Consider the following 23,408-nt stretch of genomic DNA (forward strand, 5'->3'; position numbering starts at 1 on the left):
CCTGGGATAAAACCTAGTTCATCCAACATATAGATAGACTAACTTTTCAGAGCTTCAGTTTCTTCATCTTTAACTCTGATCAGTCTTGTGATGATCTGTATGTTATGTGCTTAGCATAATACGTAGTACATATTAAGTACTCAGTAAACAGTAATAGGTATTAACTGTGATTTTTGTGTGATTTTTGTTTAATTCTCTAAAAAGCTGTGCCTGGGTTGAAGGATTTGGGTGATTTGTGTGCATTTAGGAATCTTTGGCTCTCACCATTTTTCCTGAAAGAAGGAGACAAGCTCTGTTACAGAGGAAAAGGGCTGCCCAGTCTAAGCCAAGAATACCTCGTTCCTAATTATCTCCTTTTATAAGCTCTAGCTCCTGGGCAGGACAGGGGGATGGTGGCATTTGCTACTGGCTACAGGAAAATCCAGCTCAGTTCAGGAAACATTTATTAAAGTATTGCTGGGTTTGAGACTCTTAAGAAACAAACAAGTCTAGTACACAAACAGATCACCACAGTGCACAGTCCAAATGATCACAGTAGGTATAAATGACTCTCTTCTGGGGACACTAAGAGGAGCCACCTAATCCAGATGAGAGGTGACCTAGAGAATCTGAGTCTCTTGTTCTTATAGAGGTCAAAGTACTCTTCCCTAAAATTCCAACCAAACATGTTATTGGTATACTACTTACATATTCCTCTGAAGGTCTCAATCCAGGCATTGCAAATCCCTTGGGACAAATTTGTGTCCTGCCTTTTGTTCCCTTACAATTTGATGAGCCTGAAAATGCTTGATTCCTTTGTATTATAATAATATATCTGCTAACTCTTAATTAATTACCAAGGAGCTGATACATTTGCATCCCATAAGCATGTCATCCAATAACAATTATGACAACTATTTTAAATGGGTCAGATTCATTAACTGCCAGATTTATTGAATCTGTGTCCCTTCGGGTTACACTAGAACTTGAAGTCTGAGCATTTATCTGTGACTTCCATGCCCTCTTCAAGGTTTAGGAGATTAAAGAGAGGGACCTAGAATACAGGCACTGTGTTGTACTGCATCTTCAGGCAATGGTGGAGAACTACAGAAAACAGAACTACTTGGCTCATACATTCCCCAAATCTGCCTTTTCCCTCAGCTGTAAACTTAGGATCAACAGCTCTCAGATCAGTTTCTAATAGGTCGCTGTGAAACTTGGTGTTTTGTAAATATAAGATATTGAATTATTACTTTCTCTTTATTTCTTCTTTTAAGCTCCTGCTTCATCTCTTTCCACATGGAATACTTCAGAGGGTTGGTTTTCTGAGGCCCCACTATCTAATCAGTTTTCTAAATACTTGATTATTGTGCAGATGTCATTGGAAGATCTGCTTAATACAAAGAGACAACATTGCAGAGAAATCTGAGCTTGTGCACTGACACTCAAGTTGTTTTGAAGTTAGGGAGTAAACAAAATGGAAATTTATACTCTGGCCTTGTTAAAAGCCCCACATGTCAAATCTAGGTTTCTCCTTTCTTAGAGATAAAGGGTTTGTGGGAGGACTGCGGATCACTGCTGAGTATGTCCAGGGTGCTCTTTGAGAAATTGAATTAAAGTTCTTAATGATAGAAAATAAAGCTTATACATCACAGATGCATTTACTGGGGAAATTTTCTGGAATAAACATATACATGTCTGTGGGTGGTCTATTGCCCAACCCCCCACACCACCCATCTATGATACTTTTCCTGCCCCAGCTCCTTTTCCACAATAGCAAGCCAGAGAAATCAAAAATTGTGATGCCCAGAGCTTATACAATTTCAAGCTTCTCAAGCTCTGGAAAATCACAGAAGGAAACTGTTATAAGCAAGGTATTTATTGATGTAAAATCCACCACAACTAGACAGATACCATTTATCAATGCTCTTTTTGTGAGGGAAATGATGCCAGAATTATGATGTGGGAGAGGCTAATATGGAGCCAGATCTTCCTCCCAAGGTGCACCCCACTGTCAAGCTTGATTTTGTGGCTTTTTTTTTTTTTCACTAATGGTAGGCTGTTTATTTGTATCTGTGGGGAGACAGTAAGAAGACTGTTTGTGGACCAGAAACACTTCCATTTCTTTCCACTTTATTCCATGTTACCTGCGAGGCACTTTCACCATCCTTCTGAAGGCACATCCCAGGCACACCTAGAAACACCTTGAGTGAAAATGGGCATGTCATGTGCTTTATCTTTCGTTTAATGGAGGTTGACGATATAACTGACCCATGGTGGAGGGAAGTGAAACCACATGTGGGCTGAATTGACCTTCCCTTGATCTAGCAAAGAAAAGTGCTGTTTCCCAGCTCACCCCTGCATACGTAACTCCTCCAGGAGGGTAGGCCTGCAGAACAAGGTTGGCAGGAAGTAGACTACTTCTCATCACACATGGTTTTGCTGCAGCTGTGCATCTATCCGGGTCTAGAAAGTAGGCCCATTGATTGTATTCCTTTCTCTTGACATTGAGAATGGCAGCTGTGTTAAAGTCTTAGATACTCCGTTATATCTTTCTGCATCTTTCATCCTCAAATTTATAAAATTTCCTTCCCGTTGTGTCTCTGAGCACAGGTGATCTCTAAATGTAAGCCTATCCCAACACTGATGCCAGTTCCATAACCGTTTGTTTGTTATTTATCACATTTGGGACCCCCGAGCCCTTCTCTGTAGACAGACTAGCATCTGAAAAAGATGAGTTCTGAACATCAAATGTACCTATTTGTTCAAGGGAACTATCTCTACTTGTAAAGCCAATAAAAAAGTGAAGCACAGGGTGATTTCCACTCCAAATCCTGATGCTTGTGCCCATTGAAAGATAATGCTGATAGGTCAAGAGACTTCACTGTTCTCACGTAGCATCAGAAATCCGTGTTTGTTGTGAGCAATAATTTAGCCAACCATTTCCTGAAAGCTGGATTTCATTCACTTCTGGTGCTTGAGAGTTCCTGGTCACATGAAGAACTTGGACACCAAATTCTCACCACTTCCCGTCAGCTCTTTCAGCCCTATTAGTACTGTCAGCAAACAGAGCTTTATTCTTTACACTAAAAATCCAGAGAGTGGCAAGGAGTTTGGCTAACAGACTTGTCTGGAATCTCCCTCAGTGTCTAGGGTTGTAGAACCCTAGGGTGTAACTTTGTCAAATTCCCTCATATTTTCTGTGAAGAGAGGCCAAAGGTATTAAGTGACTTGCTCAAGTAGCCATGTCTAGCAGAACTCAAGCTAAAAGCCTAAAAAGTAATGTTTCCCAACTTCAGTGTTTATCATAAACAGGTAGACTGAATCAGAATGTGGGATCTAGAGTGGAATTTCGTGAGTTCAAATCCTGGCTCTAGCAGTTACCAATTGTGTGTCCTCGAGCAAGTTACTTAATTCTTCTTTGTTCTTGGTTCCTTATCTATAAGATAAAGATGCAATGATACTTCCCTCATAAGGATTCTGTGCATATTTTGAGTTAATACATGTTGGGCACTTACCTGAATGCCTAACTGTTGAAGAACATGTTCTATATAAGAGTTTTCCAGTGCTAAGGATGTACTAAGAGCTGGAATCAGGTGACAGAATAGGGGATACAGATGGTAAAAGGTACACATAATATACTCTTAACTAGGATAAAAAATAATTTTATTACCAAACTACTGAAAGAAGTTTTTATTCTTTCTCTATACCTCATTATCACTAGAGAAATGAATTGAGTATTTTATGTACAGCTGGAAAGATACCAGTTACCTCAGGTAGGAAATATTTTATCCTTTCCAAAGATGTGCATATTGATCAATGAGAAAAGCATGCCTTACTCTTTGAGAGAGAAGAGTAGGGGGTAAGAAGGCAAGTGGGTCATGAAAGGGAAAGAAGGAAAATAGCTACATTCATAGAGCATGAGGATTGTTCTAGTAATTACTGTGAATGAATGATAGTCAAGAGTTAGAAATCCAGCTGACTTCCATGTGGCATGGGTAGAAACCCTCTCCACAGTTTTGTGGAAGTCAGATGGATTCCAATAAATTAAGTGTCTGGGTTGCCCCACTGTTTCTGGTTTGCTAACTAAAAAAAAACGGACAGCATGCTCTGAGGATCAGGGGGCAGCTAGAAAGTTCTCCGTGGCCTGGGGAATGTTTGGCTGCATGAGACTAAACTGTTCGTTAATGTAAGTGTAATATAAAACAAGCAAAATGTACTCGCAAAATAGTTGCCCTAATTTGTGTATAATCGTAGCAATAATTCCAAGGAACCACAAATAGGGGGAAAGGAATCCCAAAGACCATTCTTTCTGTTGGCCTCTCTTGTGTCTGAGAACTAATATTATAACAACAATGACAGCAATAATAATGATGGCAGCTACCATATGATATTTTTCTCCCAGCATCTGTGCAAGCTAGATGCTAGCAGGTAAGGACACAGTTAAGAAGTCTGGAGGCAGACCACTTAGGACTGAATCCGGGACTCTTCCTGACTCACTATGTGACCTTCGTCACATTACTCCAGTTAACCCATATGTAAAATGGCATCATAATAATACCTCTATCTTGGATTGCCATGAGAATTACATGAGTCAGTACATATCAAGTTCTTACCACAGTGCCTCATACATAACAAGCATCCAGGAACTATTGGAAGCTGTTATTGAATTATTGTCCTGTATTACAGATAAAGAAGATAAATCAGACCTTCAAAGTAGGTAACTTGCCCAAGGTTACAAAACACAGGTAGGAGTAGATTGTGGTTCTGGTCTGCTGGAATCCAAAGTTCTGGGTCAGTGTGATTCTTTGATGTCATGCTCCTGTGTCTCCGGTTTGATGAACACAGCTCAGGGATTTAGGACAACTCATCAGTCCTGTTCAGATCCAAGTGTGTTTAAAAATAGCGTTCCAGGGTTCAAAGTGCTAGCAATGAGTGAGCATCATGGATAATCAAAAACAAATGAGAGATTTAATAAGCCAATGTAAATGGTAATATGAAGGTTTCAATTTATTCAGACTTTAGCCTGGCAATAATCCCTTAACTCACCCTGAGATAAGAAAACATCAAAGAGTAAAACAGACATCTACTTAAAGAGATCTTTGAACCCAATGTGAAAAATAATGGCTGGTCATTTTTGTGTAGTCACATATGAAGACATTTGTGAGAGGCCTCTCTCTTATCCTCAGGACTAGAGAGTACAGGCTTCTGCTCTCCATGGTCTGTGGATAGAACATCTGCCTGAATAGAAACATTCCTGGTCTGTGAAGAGCAGCGGGTGTGTGTGTGTGTGTGTGTGTGTATGTGTCGGAACGGATGGAATTAATCACACCCCACTCCAATAGCTGGCTGCTTCCTCTCCTGACTCCACATATCAAACTCTGGAGACTGAGACAGGACAGTCTCTCCAAGAGAAACAGCTCTATCTTTTCTTTTCCTCTGCCAAGCCAGGTTTGAATTGAATTCACGGCCTGATTAAATGTGGTAGAAGACCTGCTTGAAACATTGTGTCACCCTGTGCCATGGGCCTATTGGAACTCTCACCACCAAAGCCTGGCACCCCTTGGGATGGAGAGAAAGAGAGCATGCTGAGCATTCAGCCCTCACCTGATGAGGGGTGTGCCATTCAATAAGGCCCTGGGGGCAATGAGTTTGAACTGTTAGTGAGCTTATGTCGCCTTTTTCATTAGAGCTCGGACTGCCCCCAGTGCCTCTGTTTCCAAGACCCCCTTACATTAGAGAACACAGAGAGGATTGAGAACCAGAATTTTCCAATGACTTACTGGGCTTTCTATGCCTCAAGCATGGAAATAGGTAAATTAGAGTTCCCAAATTTTCCATTGTTGGTTGTTGTGGTCTTTAGAGAGCAGCAAGGAGGGAGGGAGAAGTGAGAAAGAAACATCCATGTGAGAGAAAAACCTAGACTAGTTGCCACCCGCACACACCCTGGCCAGGGCCAGGGATCAACCTTGCAGCCCAGGTATGTGCCCTTGACCAGAATTGAACCTGCAACCCTTTGGTGTGTGGACTGGCACTCTAACTACTGAGAAACTCCAACCAGGGCCTGATATCTTCTCTTTACTTCTTCCTTTGCCCAGCCACCTCCTAGTTAACCTTCAAGACTCAGCCTAGACCTTGCCAACTCCAGGAAGGCTTCCATTGACTGTATCTCCTCCTCTTGACTCCAAGCCCATGTTTTTATGCCCCCTAACAGCTGGTACTGATCTGTCTCAGAGACTAAACTGTGAGCCCCACAGGAATGGGGTCCATATCCATCTCATTTACTACTCTGTTCTTTCCCATAGAGCAAGGGTGGGAAATGTTCGTTCTGTGGGCGTATAAGGCCTACAAAATCATGGGGCCTGGCCCTGCCAAAGCATTAGGGGTGAGTTCATTAAATATTTGACCAAATGTAGCAGGCTCATTTTTCAGTTGATAATTTTGCATAGCCCACAAATTATGTTATAAATATTCAAATGGCCCTTGGCAAAAGAAAGATTCCCCACCCCTCAGATAGCATCTGGCCACAAAAAATTCTCAATAAACAGTAATGGACTGAATACATAAATGAATAGCACTTATTACAGTGTCTTGCAGCTATCGCTGAAGGCCCTTATGGTCAAGAATTCTTTTCAAATCTCTTTTTCCTTTATCATTCGTATAGCACATGATGTATGGTAATTTTTCAACAAACAAATACATGGTTATAGGCACACATACATATATGAGTGGTTGAATACACAGGTGGATGGAAAAATTAAGTTTATAAGGCTACAAAAACAATTATCTTGCAGGAGATAACAGAAGCAGATCTGTGGATCCTGACATAAAAGACTGACCTTTCCAAGCATTTCATTTGCAGAAAAAAACTATGAATATAATTGTCCAGAAAGGTTTCTTTTTACAACACAAATAAATGGAGTAAAAGCACTAACTTAAGGGAGTGCATTAGACAGCTAGGTCTACTGTAACAGCGTACCACACAGTGGGTGTCTTAGAACAGCAGGATTTTATTCTCTCGAAGTCCTGAGGCTGCATGTCTGAATCAGGGTGTGGGCAGGGCCATGCTCTCTCTCTCTGAAATCTGCAGAGAAAGAATCCTTCCTCACCTCTTCCTCACCTTATGCTTTGTCAGCCATCTTTGGTGTTCACTGGCTTGTAGATTCATTGTTCTAATCCTCTGTCTTCATGTGGTCATTTTTCTGTCTGTCTGTATCCAAATTTCCCCTTTTCATAAAATACCAGTCATATAGGAATTGGATCCACCCTAATGACTCATTTTAACTTGATTACCTCTCTAAAGACCCTGTTTCCAAATAAGGCCACATTCTGAGTTACTGGAAGTTAGTGCTTCAACATATCGTTTGGGGAGGACATTATCCATTTATAACAGGGAGACATTCTTAGGCTTGTATGGTTGTGTGGTGTATGTGTTTTGTTTTGTTTTTATGAAGAATGCCACCTGCAAATGAACACATAGATGGAGATTTTAATAGCCTGATTTGATGGATGCCAAACAATCTCCTTTTAAAATTTGATTCCAGATCTTAAGAACTTAGTGTTCTACTTGGGATGATACCTAGAGAAAAACATTTAAGCAAATAGAATTGTATCAACTAAGACATTCTAACCTTGGCTGAGAGCAGCTTACGAGGTCAGTGTCGTAGAATACAACCAAGAAAATGACCATGAATCCAATAGGATTACAAAGAGGGTGTATTTGTTGTGGGGTTGGATGTGAGGGAAATCTCCCCAGAAGAGGAAGGGCTTGAATCAGACCCTGAGGTAGGAACATGGAGAGCATTCTAGGCAGGAAAAGTTGGAAGCAAATTCCAGCAGTGAAAAAGAGATGTCAGGAAGTCAACAAGTAGTTGAGCCTGGTGGAGGTATTTGAGGAAGGTAAGTCTGCAAAAGGGAAGGAGCCTACTTAGTGGCAGACCATTGGTGTGAGAATGCTAATCAATTAAGATGAAAAGGAGACTGTCTGTCCCTCTCTCTTCCACTCTCTCTACAAGTCAGTGAGAAAATATCCTCTGGTGAGGATTTAAAAAATAATAATAAATAAATAAAAGGAGAAAAACTGGAATAAAAACCAAAAGAGGGAGAAAAACAACAGATGGCACATGTTTATGATCGAAGGGATTCCTTCACTGACCTTGACCACAAGGATAACAAGCCTGCAACTATTTTTAATAAGAAAGTTCCATCTAGAATTCTAGGCAAGCCAACTGAAATGTTGACCTCCTAAGGAGAAAAGTGATTTTGAACGACATCTACCCCACAGACAGGGCATTCATATCTGAATTATAACAGCCATTAGGAATCCTATGTCATTTAATGTACTGGAAGATGGGTAATTAGAGAATAGGAACCAGTGTTTAGATGTTTTAATCTAATCAGGCTACCTGTTAGTAAACAGGCATTTGGTTATTTCTCTATAACAGTAGGATGTCATGGGGGGTTGGGTAGTGGTGAGGAAGGGAAGGCTAAAGATATTCTATACAACTGGGCCTAGTTTCAGTGCCATTCTGCTGTTTAACAAGTCCTATGGAGAAAGTAGGCTAAAAACAAATGGTTCGAAAAGATAATAGATGAACAGTGTTTGTGAACCACAGTCAGTCATATCAATGCAAGTTGTTATGAGCACCAAACTGTCTGTCTTCTGAAATTATCAGGACTCTGGGTCAGCCAAATAGCCATTAACTCATCAGTCTTTCCTGACATTGCTTGCTGTGTCTGTCAGTCTCCCATCTTTGCTGAAAGAATGTTAAGGGTGGTGAGCACACTTCCCACTTCTGTCTCTGTCACAGTGCTTAGCAGTGAATGCTTAATTGTCAGTTAATGTGGCCATGCCACAAATGTTCTTTCCCTTCGTCTCCACAAACTCTGACTCAATCCAAAAAGAAGTCTCACTCTGTTCATCTCATCTCTATCCTCACAGTAATCATCTATGCATTTAACAATGTTTACTGAGCACCCAGTAATAACAGTCCACATTAGCTAGCATTTATAGAGCCCTGAATCTGAACCAGGCACTGAGTTTAAGCCTTAAATCTAGATGTTCTCACTTTAACTTCATAACAGCCCTTTGAAGTGAGTATTGTTATTATTCCTGTTCTTAATAACAATAAATTATTAATTAACTTGCCCAAGATTATGCAGTGGCAGAGCACAATTCATTCATAGATAACCCAGTTCCAGGGCCCAGGGTCTTCCACATTATGTCCCAAGACCATCTAGAGCAGTGTTTTCCAAACTTCTCTCATGATGAGAATCACCTGGTGGAGTTTTTAAAATACAGATTCCTGAATCCCAACTAAGAAGTGCTAAACTAGAATTTTGGGGAACATATAGGTAAAATTGTATACTTAACTTAGTGCTCTGTCTAAGTGGACTGAATAAATAAATGAATGGCACTTATTACAGTGTCTTGTAGTTATCACTGAAGGCCCTTATGGTCAAGAATTCTTTTCAAATCTCTTTTCAAATCTCTGTCTTAGAGCACTAGTTAAGTATACAATTTTACCTATTTGTTCCCAAAAATTCTAGTTTAGCACTTTTTAGTTGGGATCCAGGAATCTGTATTTTAACAACTCTACCAGGTGATTCTCATCATGAGAGAAGTTTGGGAAACACTGATCTAGAGCATCTGTGATGTATGTGCCAGGCACTGGAGTGGGTGCTGGATATAGAAAGAAGAGTAGGTCAGAGCCATTGCTGCACATTCTCTCACTAGAGTGCAGTCTAATGAGAGAAACAGACAAGGAGACACAAATAACTACAATGTAATACTGAAAGTGCGACTGAGGGTAGAGAAGAAGGACCTTGGAGGAAGGAGACAGTAGCGCGCTGCAGAGAAAGATCTAGCTCTGCCTGATGGCAGGGGTATCAGAAAAGTATTCAGACAGGAGGGAGGTGTTTAGGCTCCACTCTGGGAGGCAGAGGAGTTCACCAGCTGGAGAAGAGTGGTACGCTCACTGGGTACTCAGCCAAGCTCAGAGGGGCTGACCTGAGATTAAACCAGAAAAATACGTCCAGCCTTCTTTGTGAAACACAGTGCAGGCCAGCCAAGGATTTGAACCTTTTCCCGTGGCTCACTGTGGTGTTCTATAACCTCTATTTTGACATAATTTCAGTTTTTTAGTAGTTGCAAAAATAATACACAGGACTCCCTTATACCATCCCCTCAGTTCCATAGTTGTTAACATTTTGGGGCCATTTGAGAATAATGTCAGGAGATATCCCATTGCATCTTAACGTGTCAGTGTGTACTACCTAATACAAGGCTGCTGTCGTAAATGACTACAGTCTAACCATCAGAACCATAGGTGGCATTAAAATATCACCATCTCATCCACAGGCTGTTCAAATGTTTCCAGTTGTCCCAACAATGTCCTTTATAGGTCCAAGATGTGGTTGTCACTTCTTTTTAGACTCTTTCATCTGGCAATATGTTCTTGTCTTTCAGATCCTGAATGGTTTTGAAGAATATAGGCCAGTTACTTAGTTAAATGTCACTCCGTTTGGGTTTCTTAATGTTGCCTCATGATTTTTGAATCTTTGACAGAAATTATACTATATATTTTAATGCATGTGGCAGAAATATACTATATTCTTTTAGTGCATGTGGCAGGAAACAATGAATGGTTGTTGTGTTCCACTCATTACTGGTGATGTTAGCTCTTATTAATTGGCTAAGGTGATGTCAGCCAGGTTTTCCACTGTAAAATTATTAAATATGTTGCCCTTATTAATAGTAAGTAACAAATAAATAATTTATGGGGAAACCCTATTCCTCATCAGCCTTTGACCCACCAGTGTTAATATTCACTGATGATCCTTGCTTGGATCCTTTTTTTATTATTATGGTTGACAAATGGTGACTTTCTAAATTGTATCATTCCTTCTAGATTATTAATTGGCGTGCTACTGTAGGGTTGCTCTTTCTCTTCTTGGTTATTTATTTATTTATAAATTTATAAATTTCTATTTTTCTCAAAGGATTAAAATCCATTACTATCAAATTATCCCAAGCATGGCCAGTGGGAGCTCTTTTAAACTGGCCCTAGTGTCCTTTTGACATATATCCCATCATTCTTTGAACATTTCCTAGCTTTGGGGTACAAGATGTTCCAGGGTCATGTATCATTTTCCCAGCCCTTGCTGGAGTCATTTCTACAGGAACTGCTTCCTGGGTGGATAATGGTATTTGGAATCAAGATCTGGACACTTGATATACTTGATACACTGGGGATATCATTGCTTCTAGGCCTCTCAGCAGAAGGATCTTGGAAATCTTTTATACATATGTGTTTACTTATATACGCTCATTTCCATCTGTTGATGTATCTGCGTCTATCTAGGTATCTGTCCATCTATTAAAAACCACAAGTTTAGAAACCGGTTTGGCTCAGTGGATAGAGCGTCAGCCTGCGGACTGAGAGGTCCCAGGTTCGATTCCGGTCAAGGGCATGTACATTGGTTGCGGGCACATCCCCAGTAGGGGGTGTGCAGGAGGCAACTGGTCAATGTTCCTCTCTCATCGATGTTTCTAGCTCTCTATCCCTCTCCCTTCCTCTCTGTTAAAAATCAATAAAATATATTTTTAAAAGAAAAAAAATACAAGTTCACAGAAAAATGTAAATTAAAATCCCAATGAGGTATTACCTCACACCTGTCAGAATGGCCATTATCAATAAATCAACAAACAGCAAGTGTTTGTAAGGGTGTGAACAAAAGGGAAACCTTGTGCACTCTTGGTGGGAATGCAAATTGGTGCAGCCACTATGGAAAACAGTGTGGAGGTTCCTCAAAAAATTAAAAGTAAAACTGCATTATGATCCAGCAATTCCACCTCTGGTGATATATTTGAAGAAGCCCAAAATACTAATTTGGAAGTTATATGTACCCCATGTTTATTGCAGCATTATTCACAATAGCCAAGAAATGGAAGCAGCCTCAGTGCCCATCAGTAGACAATTGGATAAAGAAGATATGGTACATATACGAGTGGAATATTACTGGGACATAAAAAATAATGAAATCTTACCATTTGTAGCAGCATGAATGGACCTAGTGGGTATTATGCTAAGTGAAATAAGTGAGACAGAGAAAGACAAATGCCATATGATTTCATTTATTTGTGGATATAAAGAACAAAATAAATGAACAAACAACATAGAAACAAACTCATAGTATAGGGAACAAACTTATTGTTGGCAGATGGGAGGGGGTTGAAGGGCTGAGTGGAAATGGTGAAGGGATTAATAAGTACCAATTGGTAGTTACAAGATAGTCATAGGGATGTATAGTGCAGCATAAGGAACCCTATCTAATAAAGAGGGGATATGTTAATTGACCATCATGCCCTCACAAAATGGCATATGCTAATTGAATGGGATATGCTAATTGACTGTCACCCTTAAAGATGGCGGCACCTACAGCTACAAGATGGCAAAATGGTGGCACCCAATCCCCTCAGCCCCCCAGCCACCCAGGGCCAGCCCAAGGGACAACCAAACGACTAAACAAGCAGGCTGTGTGGGGCAACCAGGCCGGCACAGGGGTTAGTGAGGGACAACTAAATAACTGAACAGCAGGCTGCATGGGGTAACCAGGCCGGCAGGGGGGGCAGTGAGGAGTGACTAGGCCGGTGGGGGGAGTTAAGGGCAACCAAGCTGGCAGGGGGTCAGTTGGGGGCAACCAGGCCAGCAGATGGGGTAGTTGGGGATTACAAAGCTATCAGGGGGGTAGTTAGGGGTAATCAGGCAGGCAGGCAGGTGAGCAGTTAGGAGCCAGTGGTCCCGGATTGTGAGAGGGATATCCGACAGTTGAACATCCCCCAAGGGGTCCCAAATTGGAGAGGGTGCAGGCTGGGTACTTGGGACCCCCCCCCCCCCCCCCGCACAAATTTTGTGCACCGAGCCTCTAGTCTATATATATATATAAAAGCCTAAGTGACCAGCTGACCAGCCAACTGTTTGACCTTCCAACCAGTAGCTATGACGCACACTCACCACAAAAGGGAAGACACTCAATGCAGGAGCTATTGAGCTGCTGTGACTTGGTAGCTTTCTCGTTTGATACACCCGGAACCAGAGAGGAGGAAGCCCAATTCCAGGGTGCATTACCCAAGAACCACCCTCTCGAAATCCAGGACTCCTCAGGGGGTGTCAGAGAGCTGGTTTTGTCTGGTTCCCTGCAGGTCAGGCTGAGGAATCCAACTGGTGCAAGAATCCTTTAGCTCATGGGCTCCCCACTTCAGGTCTGCTCCCCAGCAGGCTTCAAGCCCATTGCAGAGGTCATGGGTCTGGCCCTCACAGAAACTTTTCTACTCAATTAGCTAAATGATGAGACTTGCAGGACCTACTAGCTGCAGCCCCAAAATCTGGTGCCCACAACAGCCCATTTGCTTAATATTAATTTCCAATGGAGGCAGCGAATTTTCCTGCTACCACTCTCAGCTGGAAAACTTGCGGCAGCTTCCCTCCTTCTGGGGAACAGTAGCACCAGTGGGCAACTTCTGAGGAGGAAAGGAGGCAAAGGAGCAGCTCAGATGGGAAGAAGGAGGTTCCCACCACCACAGGACTCCATCTGGGAAGAAGAACCTGGGTGGGAGCCTGACATCGAGCAGGGTCTTGCCCTAGGCTGACTAGATTCCAGGCTAAGTAAATCCTGTTTGCTGAATAATTGCATTTTGCAGCCAAATGCCCACAAGTCATCAGTTACTGCCAAACTTAGGGTAAAGTAGATGAAAGAAGCAAGATAGATACAAAGAGAAAGTGAGATGATATTGGGAAAAGAGAGGAGGGAGCCCAATTCTGGGGTGTGTCACCTATGAACCATCCTCTCACAATCTAAGATCCCTCAGGGGATGTTGCAGGCCAGGTCGAGGGATCCCACCAGTGCACGAATCTGTGCACTGGGCCTCTAATATCCTATATAATAAAAGGCTAATATGCAAAGTGTCCCCTTTGGAGTTCTACCACTTGCTATGACATGCACTGACCACCAGGGGCTGCATGAAATGAAGAAAGGCTCTGGTCCACAGCTGGGGGAAGGAAGGCCCCGATCAGCCCTGATCACTGGCTAGGCCTAGGGACCCTACCTGTGCAAAAATTCATGCACCGGGCATCTAGTAGTCAATAATATTGTATTAACTATGTATGGTGCAAGGTGGGTACAAAACTTCTTAGGGGGGTCACTTTGTAAATTATATAAATATCTGACCACTATGCTATACACCTGAAACTAATATAAAATAATATTGAATGTCAACTCTTATTAAAAAATTAGAAAGATAAAAAAAATCACACGTTCACACTATTTTCTACCAATCCAATTCCACTTTCTGACAGTAAGACATCTGATTCTCATTCCTCTTCATATATTTATGTATTTGTTTAATCTTCCCTGAATGTTCAATTCCCTTGGCCAATGCTGAGCCTTGTCACATGCCATGGACCATTCCTCATCATAGCTCAGGCTAAAATTTAGCTTCTAAAAAGGGGAAGAGGAAGGAAGGGGAGGGAGGAATAGCAAGTTAGAAAGTTCAGCTGCAGTCATGCCATGCCCTCTCGCCCCCAGTGAGTGCACTGGACCAAAGCTGAGCCCTGGACAGGCCCCTCCTCCTGAAAACTCTCTTGGACTCCTATGGGGGTTTGTAATCAGAGGAAGTAAAGTGAGCAGATTTGTATTTTGGAAACTTAGGGCTATGGACAAATTAGAAAGTGGGAGATGTAGAGATAAATTGGGAGCTGCTAGTAATTGTCTGAATTCCTTAAAGTGGGATAGGATCCTAGATGGTGCCCTGTCTCAGGCTTTCTGGAGGGCTATGCTCCATGGGGATTGGCCATCGCCTGATTGCTGTCTGCCTCCTGACCTCAGAGGCATGCTTAAGGAAACAGACATCTGTGAGGAACTTGAAAAAGTCACGGATAGAAATGTTGGGCAGAAATGGCAAGTTGAAGGGTTAGACACAAGGTTTTAAAGAATGCTTCTAACAAATAACTGAAATTTACAATGGTGTTTTGCCTCCTAACAAAAACTTTATTTTAAATTTTTGAATAAAGAAACAAGCCCTAGTTTGCTGCAAAAACCAAGGTAAGGGTTGAGTATCAGGGCATAACAGCTTGATGTAGGGAGAGTCTGCCTTTAGAAATTATGTGCATTTATACCAGCAACAAGCAATGAGTTACTGGAGACGGTAGGCCATTCATTACCTTCTTTAAAAGAGTAGGGGAGAAAAGCCTTGGCAACTCACCTAATGAGACCTCAGCCAAAGGAAGGTGAACATTCCTCCTGTGGGTAGCTAATACAAACACAAGCTGCTAAGAAGGCCAGCCTCCATAAGTTCTTGATTGACCACATTATCTCTGATGGCCACCTTTACAAAAAGCAAACCTGTCCTTACGGGGATTGCAATCTGCCTCTGCCCATTGGACTGCCACATACCACTGCTATGTTATTAAAATACCTCCAAGTATATTTGTAACCCTGGGTGGCATCAGTTGTTTTTCCATTCTTTAGGAATAGGGCTATCATTTTGCCATTTGTCATTTTCTGAAGTTGTACGCATCAGGGATCCTAAAGTGTGCATTTCACATCTATTTTGTTCTGCTGTATCCATTATTCTGTCCCTAAGAAGTAGCAGAATATAATTAAGCATATAGGAGCCAGACTGCCTAAGTTTGAATTCTGATTCTCTTGTTTACTAGCTGTGTGATTTGGACAAATTACTTCTGAGAGCCTTTATAACGTTACCCTGTGGGAACTTGTAGTACCTTCTTCATAGGATTGATGCAATATGTATCCCACGTCTTGGGTGACCTTAAGCTTGAGTCCTGCTGTAATTCTGGGATGTGGAGCTGGGGCTTATACATCCACGGTGCTGGCCTCTGTGATAGGGAGCAGCCCCAGTCTCAGCCCTCTGTGTCCAAGTCTAGGTAGACTTGGGTGTAATGCAAGTGGCATTGACATCTGTGTGAATGTTGGCAGGTGGAATTGTGGGCCATGACTTCTCCAGGCCTCAGCTTCTCCAATCATTTAACTTCTCCAGGCCTCAGCTTCTTGATTTTAAAATGCAGATAATATTAGTATCTCTCTCACAGGGGTATGGAGAGGATTACAGAAGACAAGACACATAAAGCAACTAGAAAGTGTCTGGCTCATTGCAAGTTCTGTGTAAAAATTGTTATTAGCAATAATGTGTGCTATCAGCTAGATTTCTGTCTCATTATGGCTATGGCTCATGGCTCAGGGTCTCTACCCAGCCCAAGGCCAGGAGCTGGCCAGATCTAGACAGAGTGACAGAACAACAATCTAATAGACTGGGCTTTGGGCAGAACTCCAGCATCATCAAGGAATTGGGAAACCAAGGCTAAACCTAAAATCCAGTTTAAAAGACAGGCCCATTTAAGTATACCTGTTGCTGGGCTGAGGGCAGGAAGACTAATTCTAGCCTTGGGAGTGGGAGGTAGCCCTCTGTCGCCTGCCTGCCTGCCTGTGATCAGGTGTCAATCACTCAGAGCCTGGGCAGGGTCCAGCCCAATGTTACAGAGCATCAGCTCTGACCTGTCAACTCTCAGAACCTTCCTTAAAAGCAGGTTTTGACAAAAGGGATAGGAGTGTGTAGAAGGACTGAGAGGAAAGAAAGCCAGAACTCTGAGGGAACTAGAGTCTCCCAAAGGCCTAAACTGAAGCCTAAGAGATGAAAGAAACCACAGTGATTGTGTTTACCATCCTTTTTATATAGACCAGGGTCCTTTAGCCAAAATCATTGTGGCTCATGTGTTTGCAATTCAGAACTTTTTATGTTTTTAGGATTACTAAGACATAAAATGTATAACACCCCTAGTAAATTCTGGGGAAGTCGGGAGGGGGGGCATAATTCATCAGACTAATAGTGTTGTAGTAAAATAAATTAATATTTATACCAATTGGGATGTGACCTATAAAAGCATTATGTCAATTCAGGTCTAGTGTTGTCACCAACAGTTTATGCCACACTGAAGAAAACTCTATGGTGTTCAGAGCTTTGGTGTCTTTGAAATTGGTGGTGGCAGTTCTTTAGTGGACACAGTTGAATGGTTGACCAGCTGAGTGACTAACCAAAGGTACCCACACAGTTGACTGGGGTTCCATTCACCTCGTACTTACTGAGCACCTGCTGTGTTCCAGGCACCATGCCAGGCACTGAGGTTACACGGGTGTGTTGGTTTCTAAGGGCCGCTGTAAAAAACACCCCAAACAAGATGGTTTAAGACAACAGAGATTTATTCTCTCATAGTTCTGGAGGCAAAAGTCATGCCCAAAATCAAAGTGTCAGCTGGGCCATGCTCCCTCTGAAACCTGTGGTGGAAAATCCGTCCTTGCCTCATGTAGCTTCTGGTGTTTGCTGGCAATCTTCGACATTCCTTTGCTTATATTGGGTCGGCAACTAAGTAATTGCGTATTTTTTAAAGAAAATCAAAGATAATTTTTTCATGGAACTAAATAACTTTATTCTGTAATGTATTGCCCATTTTGATCAATGACCTTTTGCCATCTTTCAGGCAGCATCATAATCCCACGTTCAAAAAACTTCTGGTTTTTATTAGCAAAAAACTGAATCAGGTACGATTTGACATCATCATCATTATTGAAATTTTTACCATTCAAGGAGTTTTGTAAAGATCGAAACAAAAAGTAATCAGATGGTGCAAGGTCAGGACTATATGGTGGATGTGGCAAAACATCCCAACCAAGCTCCATTAATTTTTGCCGAGTGACCAAAGATGTGTGTGGCCTTGCATTGTCATGATGGAATACAACACCTTTTCGATTTGTCAATTCGGGCCGCTTTTCTTCAACTGCATTGTTTAATTTCGTTAGTTGTTCAATGTAGACATCAGAATTGATCGTTCGGTTGGGTGGTAAGAGTTCAAAGTAGACAATTCCTTTGTAATCCCACCAAACTGATAACAAAACCTTCTTTTGATGAATATCAGCTTTTGATGTTGTTTGAGTTGGTTCACCTGGCCTGCTCCACGATCTTTTCCGCTTGATATTGTTGTAAACAACCCATTTTTCATCGCCAGTTATCAGTCGTTTTAAAAATGGATCATTTTCATTACGTTTCTTTAGCAAATCGCAGCTGCTAATGCGTTGCGTTAACTGTGATTCTTTCAGTTCGTGAGGAACCCATGTATCGAGTTTTTGAACAAAGCCAAGTTGTTTTAAGTGATTTTCAATGCATGTATGTGATACATGAAGCTTCTCTGCAATCTCACGTGTTGTACTGTGACAGTCCGAATTGATTATTGCTTTGATTAGGGCGTCATCAACTTCAACTGGACGACCAGAGCGTTTTTCATCTTTGAGTGAAAAATCACCAGAACGAAATTTGGCAAACCAATTTTGACACTGCCGTTCTTTTAAGGCTTCGTCACCATAAACAGCACATAACTTTTTATGAGCTTGCGATGCGTTTTCCCTTTGCGGAAATAAAAAAGCAAAATATGACGAAAATGTTCCCTTTGATTTTCCATTTTTCAACGAACGCCAAACGAAAACTACAAAACAGATCAAAAAACTTTTTTTACTGATTAACAGCTGAATAGCCAACTATCAAATAACAAAATGTGTTTTACATTTTACTACGTCTGCAAACCTAAAAATTCAACTGAAGCCATATATGTGTGAAACCCGCAATTACTTAGCTGCCGACCCAATAGATGCATCACTGGCTCTCTGTCATTACACGGCATTCTTCCACAGCCATGTTGGATTAAGGGTCCACCCTACTCTAGTATGATCTCATCTCAAGTGATTGCATGTGCAATGACCCTACTTCCTAATAAGTTCACATTCTGAAGGACTGGGGGTTAGTATTCTGATGGGGGATTCATACCAACCCATAACAAGTGGCAAACCAGAATAGCCATACCGCCATCCTCTCATCAAGGTAATAGATTACAGGTACAAAATACCTGACCACAATAAATGAAATAATCAACAGGTTGAAAAAGAAAATCATCTATCTGATAAGGAGTTAATCTCTAAAATATATAAAGAACTAAAACTCAGTAGCAAAACAACAACAACAACACAACAATTAATCCAATATTAAAATGGGCTAAAGTCTTAAATAGACTTTTCTTCAAACAAGACAAATAAATGGTCAGCAGATATATGAATATTGCTCAATGCCACTACTCATCAGGGAAATACAAATCAAAACCACAATGAGATATCAACTCAAACTTGTCAAGATGGCTATTACTTTTTAAAATTCCATGAAATATCACAAGTGTGATATTTGTGAGGATATGGAGAAAATGGAACCCTTACCCACCATTGTTAGGAATGCAAAATGGTGCAGCCACTGTGAAAAACAGTACAGTTTCTCAGGTGGTTCCTCGGAAAATTAAAAATAGAGCTACCATATTATTCAGCAATCCCACTTCTGGATATTTTATCCAAAAATGTCAGGACCCTGAAGAGATATGAGCACTCCCATATTCACTGTAAACTCACTATTCACAATAGCAAAGATGTGGAAGCAACCTAAATGCCCATAGACAGATGAATGGATAAAGAACATTTGGTCTCTACATAGAATGGAATATTATTCAGCCTTAAACACAAAGTAAATTTGCAACATGGGACAACATAGATAAATCTTAAGGACATTATGCTAAGTGAAGTAAGCCAATCACAGAAGGATAAGTACTCCATAATTCCACTTATATGCAGTATCTAAAATAGTCAAATTGATAGACTCAAAGAGTAGAATGGTGGTTGCCAAGGGCTCAGGGGAGCAGGAAATGGGGAGTTACCAAGCAATGGGCATAGAGTTTCAGTTGTACAAGATGAATAAGCTCTAGAGACCTGCTGTACAGCATTGTAAGTAAAGTCAGCAATGCTATATTAAGCTTTTTATGATTTAGTTTTAGAAGTTACAAATCATCACCCTGTCTCATTCTCTTCATTACAATGGAGTCATTGATTTCAGCCCTCTCTCAAGACTCCATCTTTAGAAGGGCAGAGTGACAAAGAACATATGTATGTATTTTAAAACCAATAACCCCACAGCATATTAAAGTGTGGGATTCACCCAAGCTAGGGACTCCAAAATAAGTTTATAGAAATTCATACAGAAGCTAAAGGATATATATTCAACCCAGCTTCTCCTCTTCTATTCATTTAAAATTTAGTGAATGTTGATAGGACAATTTCCAAGGTATTTTCTGGAGATAGCATGGTTCAATAGAAAGCACAAAGTCTTTGGAGCCAGGTACACCCACATTTGGGTAAGTCAGCCTCTTGGCCAACTGTAAAATGAGGAAACCCAGGAGAGCCTGTCTCATGTTGTTATGGAGGTAATTAAAGACATGACATGTGTAAAGTGCCCACTGTGATGGTAGATCCCTTCCATTGGCTAATTTATCAGGAAATAATTAACAATATACATTAATTACCTAGAAGGTGCTGTGATGAACCTTGTGAGAGACACAAAACTGGCTCAGACATAGACCTTGCTTTTAAGGGGCAAATGCTCCCATAGAGCTCTTAACAGGCAGAATAACTATAATACAGTTGAGAAAATGATATGTGTCTACCACAGGTATAATCCTTTAAATGTGAATCAAATTTGGATATATAGAAATGGAATAAATTTTGAGGGGTAAGGAAAGGACCCAAAGTATTCCAAATTAGAAGTAACAATTTAAATAAACACAGCTAGAAAATATCTCAGGGAGCTGGGGGAGGAGAGGGGGGACATGAATTGAGAATAAGAAAGTAATTCACTACAGATATAGCTTAAACGTAGAGTTGATGGAAGGAGGTCATGGAAATAAGGATTGGAAAAGTAGTTACATATCAAAGTAGCAGGAAGAGATTGAGTATACACTCAGTTTTACAGTCTGACAAAAAATATTAAGGCTAAAGAATTTAAACCAATTTTTAGGGCTGGCTGTGGAAGGTAGGGAACCTAGCTACTGATGCTTTTCTTGGCTAAGTCCTATTGCAGTATTTTTCTGCCTCGCATTGTAAACAGAGCTTTCTAAAAGTGATCATTAAAGAGCACTCCTGACTCAGAGCCCAAGCAACTGAGCTTTATCCTTATCATTCCCATTTTGGAGGCTGCAACAGCAGGGAAATGCAGTGGGAACATGTTTATAGGTCCTTGGCTCATTATTAATGCACTTCTTGAGACGTGGCCATTTGGAATGGCCCATTTATGCACTCAACTCATCTGTTGTTATTTGACTTCCACCTCCAGATAATGAGGAGTTCTCTCCAGTTATTTTCCCTCAAGACGACTGATCCTACTTAGCAACCTTCACTTTTGTTACATTCTCCAGTCCCAGGCAGGGATGAGATTCATACATAGGACAGAGACATTTATTTCTATGCTGTGATGGAAGTTTGAAGGAAGTTGGAGCCAACGACCTTTCACTTTGAAGCCAAGGAAAAACAAGCACAACTTTTTCAGTGCCGCTAAGAATGGGAGCGGGAGAGATGGGCATAAAGGCTTCTTCTAGGCCCACTCTTCCTTACGTGGTGCCCAAAGCCTTTACGTCTTACCTGGCACGCCCTCCTTATGTTGATGAAGTTTATGTTCCATCAAAACAAACATGATTGAGATCATTCTTGATGGTTTTGTGGGTAAAAGAGAATGTCCCATTTTATCACCTTCTTTGCTTTAGTCACAGTAAATAAATGCAGGAACATGAAGGGAAAGGGTGGACTTGAGGCGGGGGATAGAATTCCTAGCCAACCTTTGTGTTGGAACGTCCCACATTCTCAGGTAGCTGATTTTACTCCGTTAACAACATTTCACATCAGGGGCAGTGTTCTCTGCAGACGTGCTCAGAGTGTCCTCTTCTCCGATTCCTTCCCAGGTGGGAAATTGGCAAGTGGAGTCCCTGCAGCCTCACCTGTGGGGTTGGCCTGCAGACCAGAGACGTCTTCTGCTCCCAGATACGCTCCCGGGAGATGAATGAAACAGTGATCCTGGCCGATGACCTGTGTCGCCAGCACAAGCCCAGCACTGTGCAAGCTTGTAACCGCTTCAACTGTCCCCCAGCCTGGTACCCCTCGCAATGGCAGCCGGTGAGTTCTGAGTATTGGAGTTTGTGTTTGCATCAGGGATTCAGGACAAGGGGTCATGCTCTTCGAGTCATTCTGTTCCTTTAAAGGAATGTTCAAGGTCAGCTCATCTTTTTCCTTGTGAATACTCCCCCGATCTTACTCAACTCCAACTCTTTTAATTACATACCACGTTCTTTCTTCTGTGCCGCACCATGTAATCCCCAAAAGCAACTCAAATGAGCCATGGAGTAAGTAACCTGGGCATATTTGTGACAAAGTTTTCACCAGGCTCATGAAAAGTCTTAGAAATAAGGACCTACAATGTGGTAGGTTTTCCATAAAGCTCAATTTGTCCTGAATCTGTAGCCTTTCTAGTTTTTTTGCTAATTAAAATTCTAAAAGATAAAGGGACTAGGCAATGATGTTCCTTTTTTTTTTTTTTTAACATAATAACTTAGTAAAATAAAAAGTTCGAAATCTTGAATCAATTCCAGACATGTTTTTCTCCTGGTCCTATGAATTCCAAAAGTCTGGGAACCGTTGCTTTAAAGCGGGGCTTAGCAACTGCAGCCCGAAGCCAAATCCAGCTCACAGCCAGTTGTTGCCACTAAAGTTTTATTGGAACACAGCAACACCCATTCTTTTATATGTATTGTCTATGGCTGCTTTCGCCCTGCAAGGACAGAACTGTGTGGTTGTGACAGAGACCATATGGCCCGCCAAACCTAAAATATGTGCTCTGTCCTCTTAAAGAAAAATGTTGCTGACCCCCCTCTAAAGCATACATTACAATAATACAAACAAAACTATTTTATCACAGTATCTTATCTAAACTTACATTTATCAAAGTTTAAATAATCTTTTTGCATGCCTTTAAAACAGCACAGAAGAATTTTAATGATTTTAATAGACTCCTATTTTGCGATTTCCACCCCATTAGGACATCAGTCATAGCTCCAGGCCCAGGACCTTGAAGTGACATCAAAGGTCACAAAAAGTAAGCCTGAAAGGTCAGGGGGACATACATCCTGGTTTTACTGAAACAGCTTTTTATTCTCAAATCTGTCCCAATTAGAATGATAAAGTAGAGGGTTACAACTGAGAAGGAGAGAGGGTAGCAGTGTTGAGCATACCCAGGCTGTTTCCACACATTCTCTGTGCTACTCACAATCAGGTGCCAGAGGGCTGTGACTTAGCAAAATGCTCAAAGGATCAAGTAGTAATGAGTGAGCAAAACACTAAAATATAAAGCATCAGGGAATAGATATTGACTGTGCATTTTCTTTTAGAGCTTAAAGGACTATGGCTAAGTTCATAAATTCCATTTTTGTGTGATGGTTTGTGGAAGTCAA

At 41.3% G+C, this 23,408-nt stretch overlaps 1 protein-coding gene across 1 annotated transcript in view; it reads left to right on the plus strand.

Moving 5' to 3' along the window:
- Positions 1-23,408, plus strand: part of ADAMTSL1 (ADAMTS like 1) — a 385,178-nt gene that overhangs the window by 229,463 nt on the left and 132,307 nt on the right. The window contains exon 16 of the mRNA XM_084898074.1: positions 21,867-22,077. Coding sequence (XP_084754200.1) covers positions 21,867-22,077 — 211 coding nt within the window. The remainder of the gene's footprint in view (positions 1-21,866; positions 22,078-23,408) is intronic.

The sequence above is a fragment of the Pipistrellus hanaki genome (assembly GCF_964339955.1).
Source record: "Pipistrellus hanaki genome assembly, chromosome: 11".
In the NCBI taxonomy this organism is placed as follows: domain Eukaryota; kingdom Metazoa; phylum Chordata; class Mammalia; order Chiroptera; family Vespertilionidae; genus Pipistrellus; species Pipistrellus hanaki.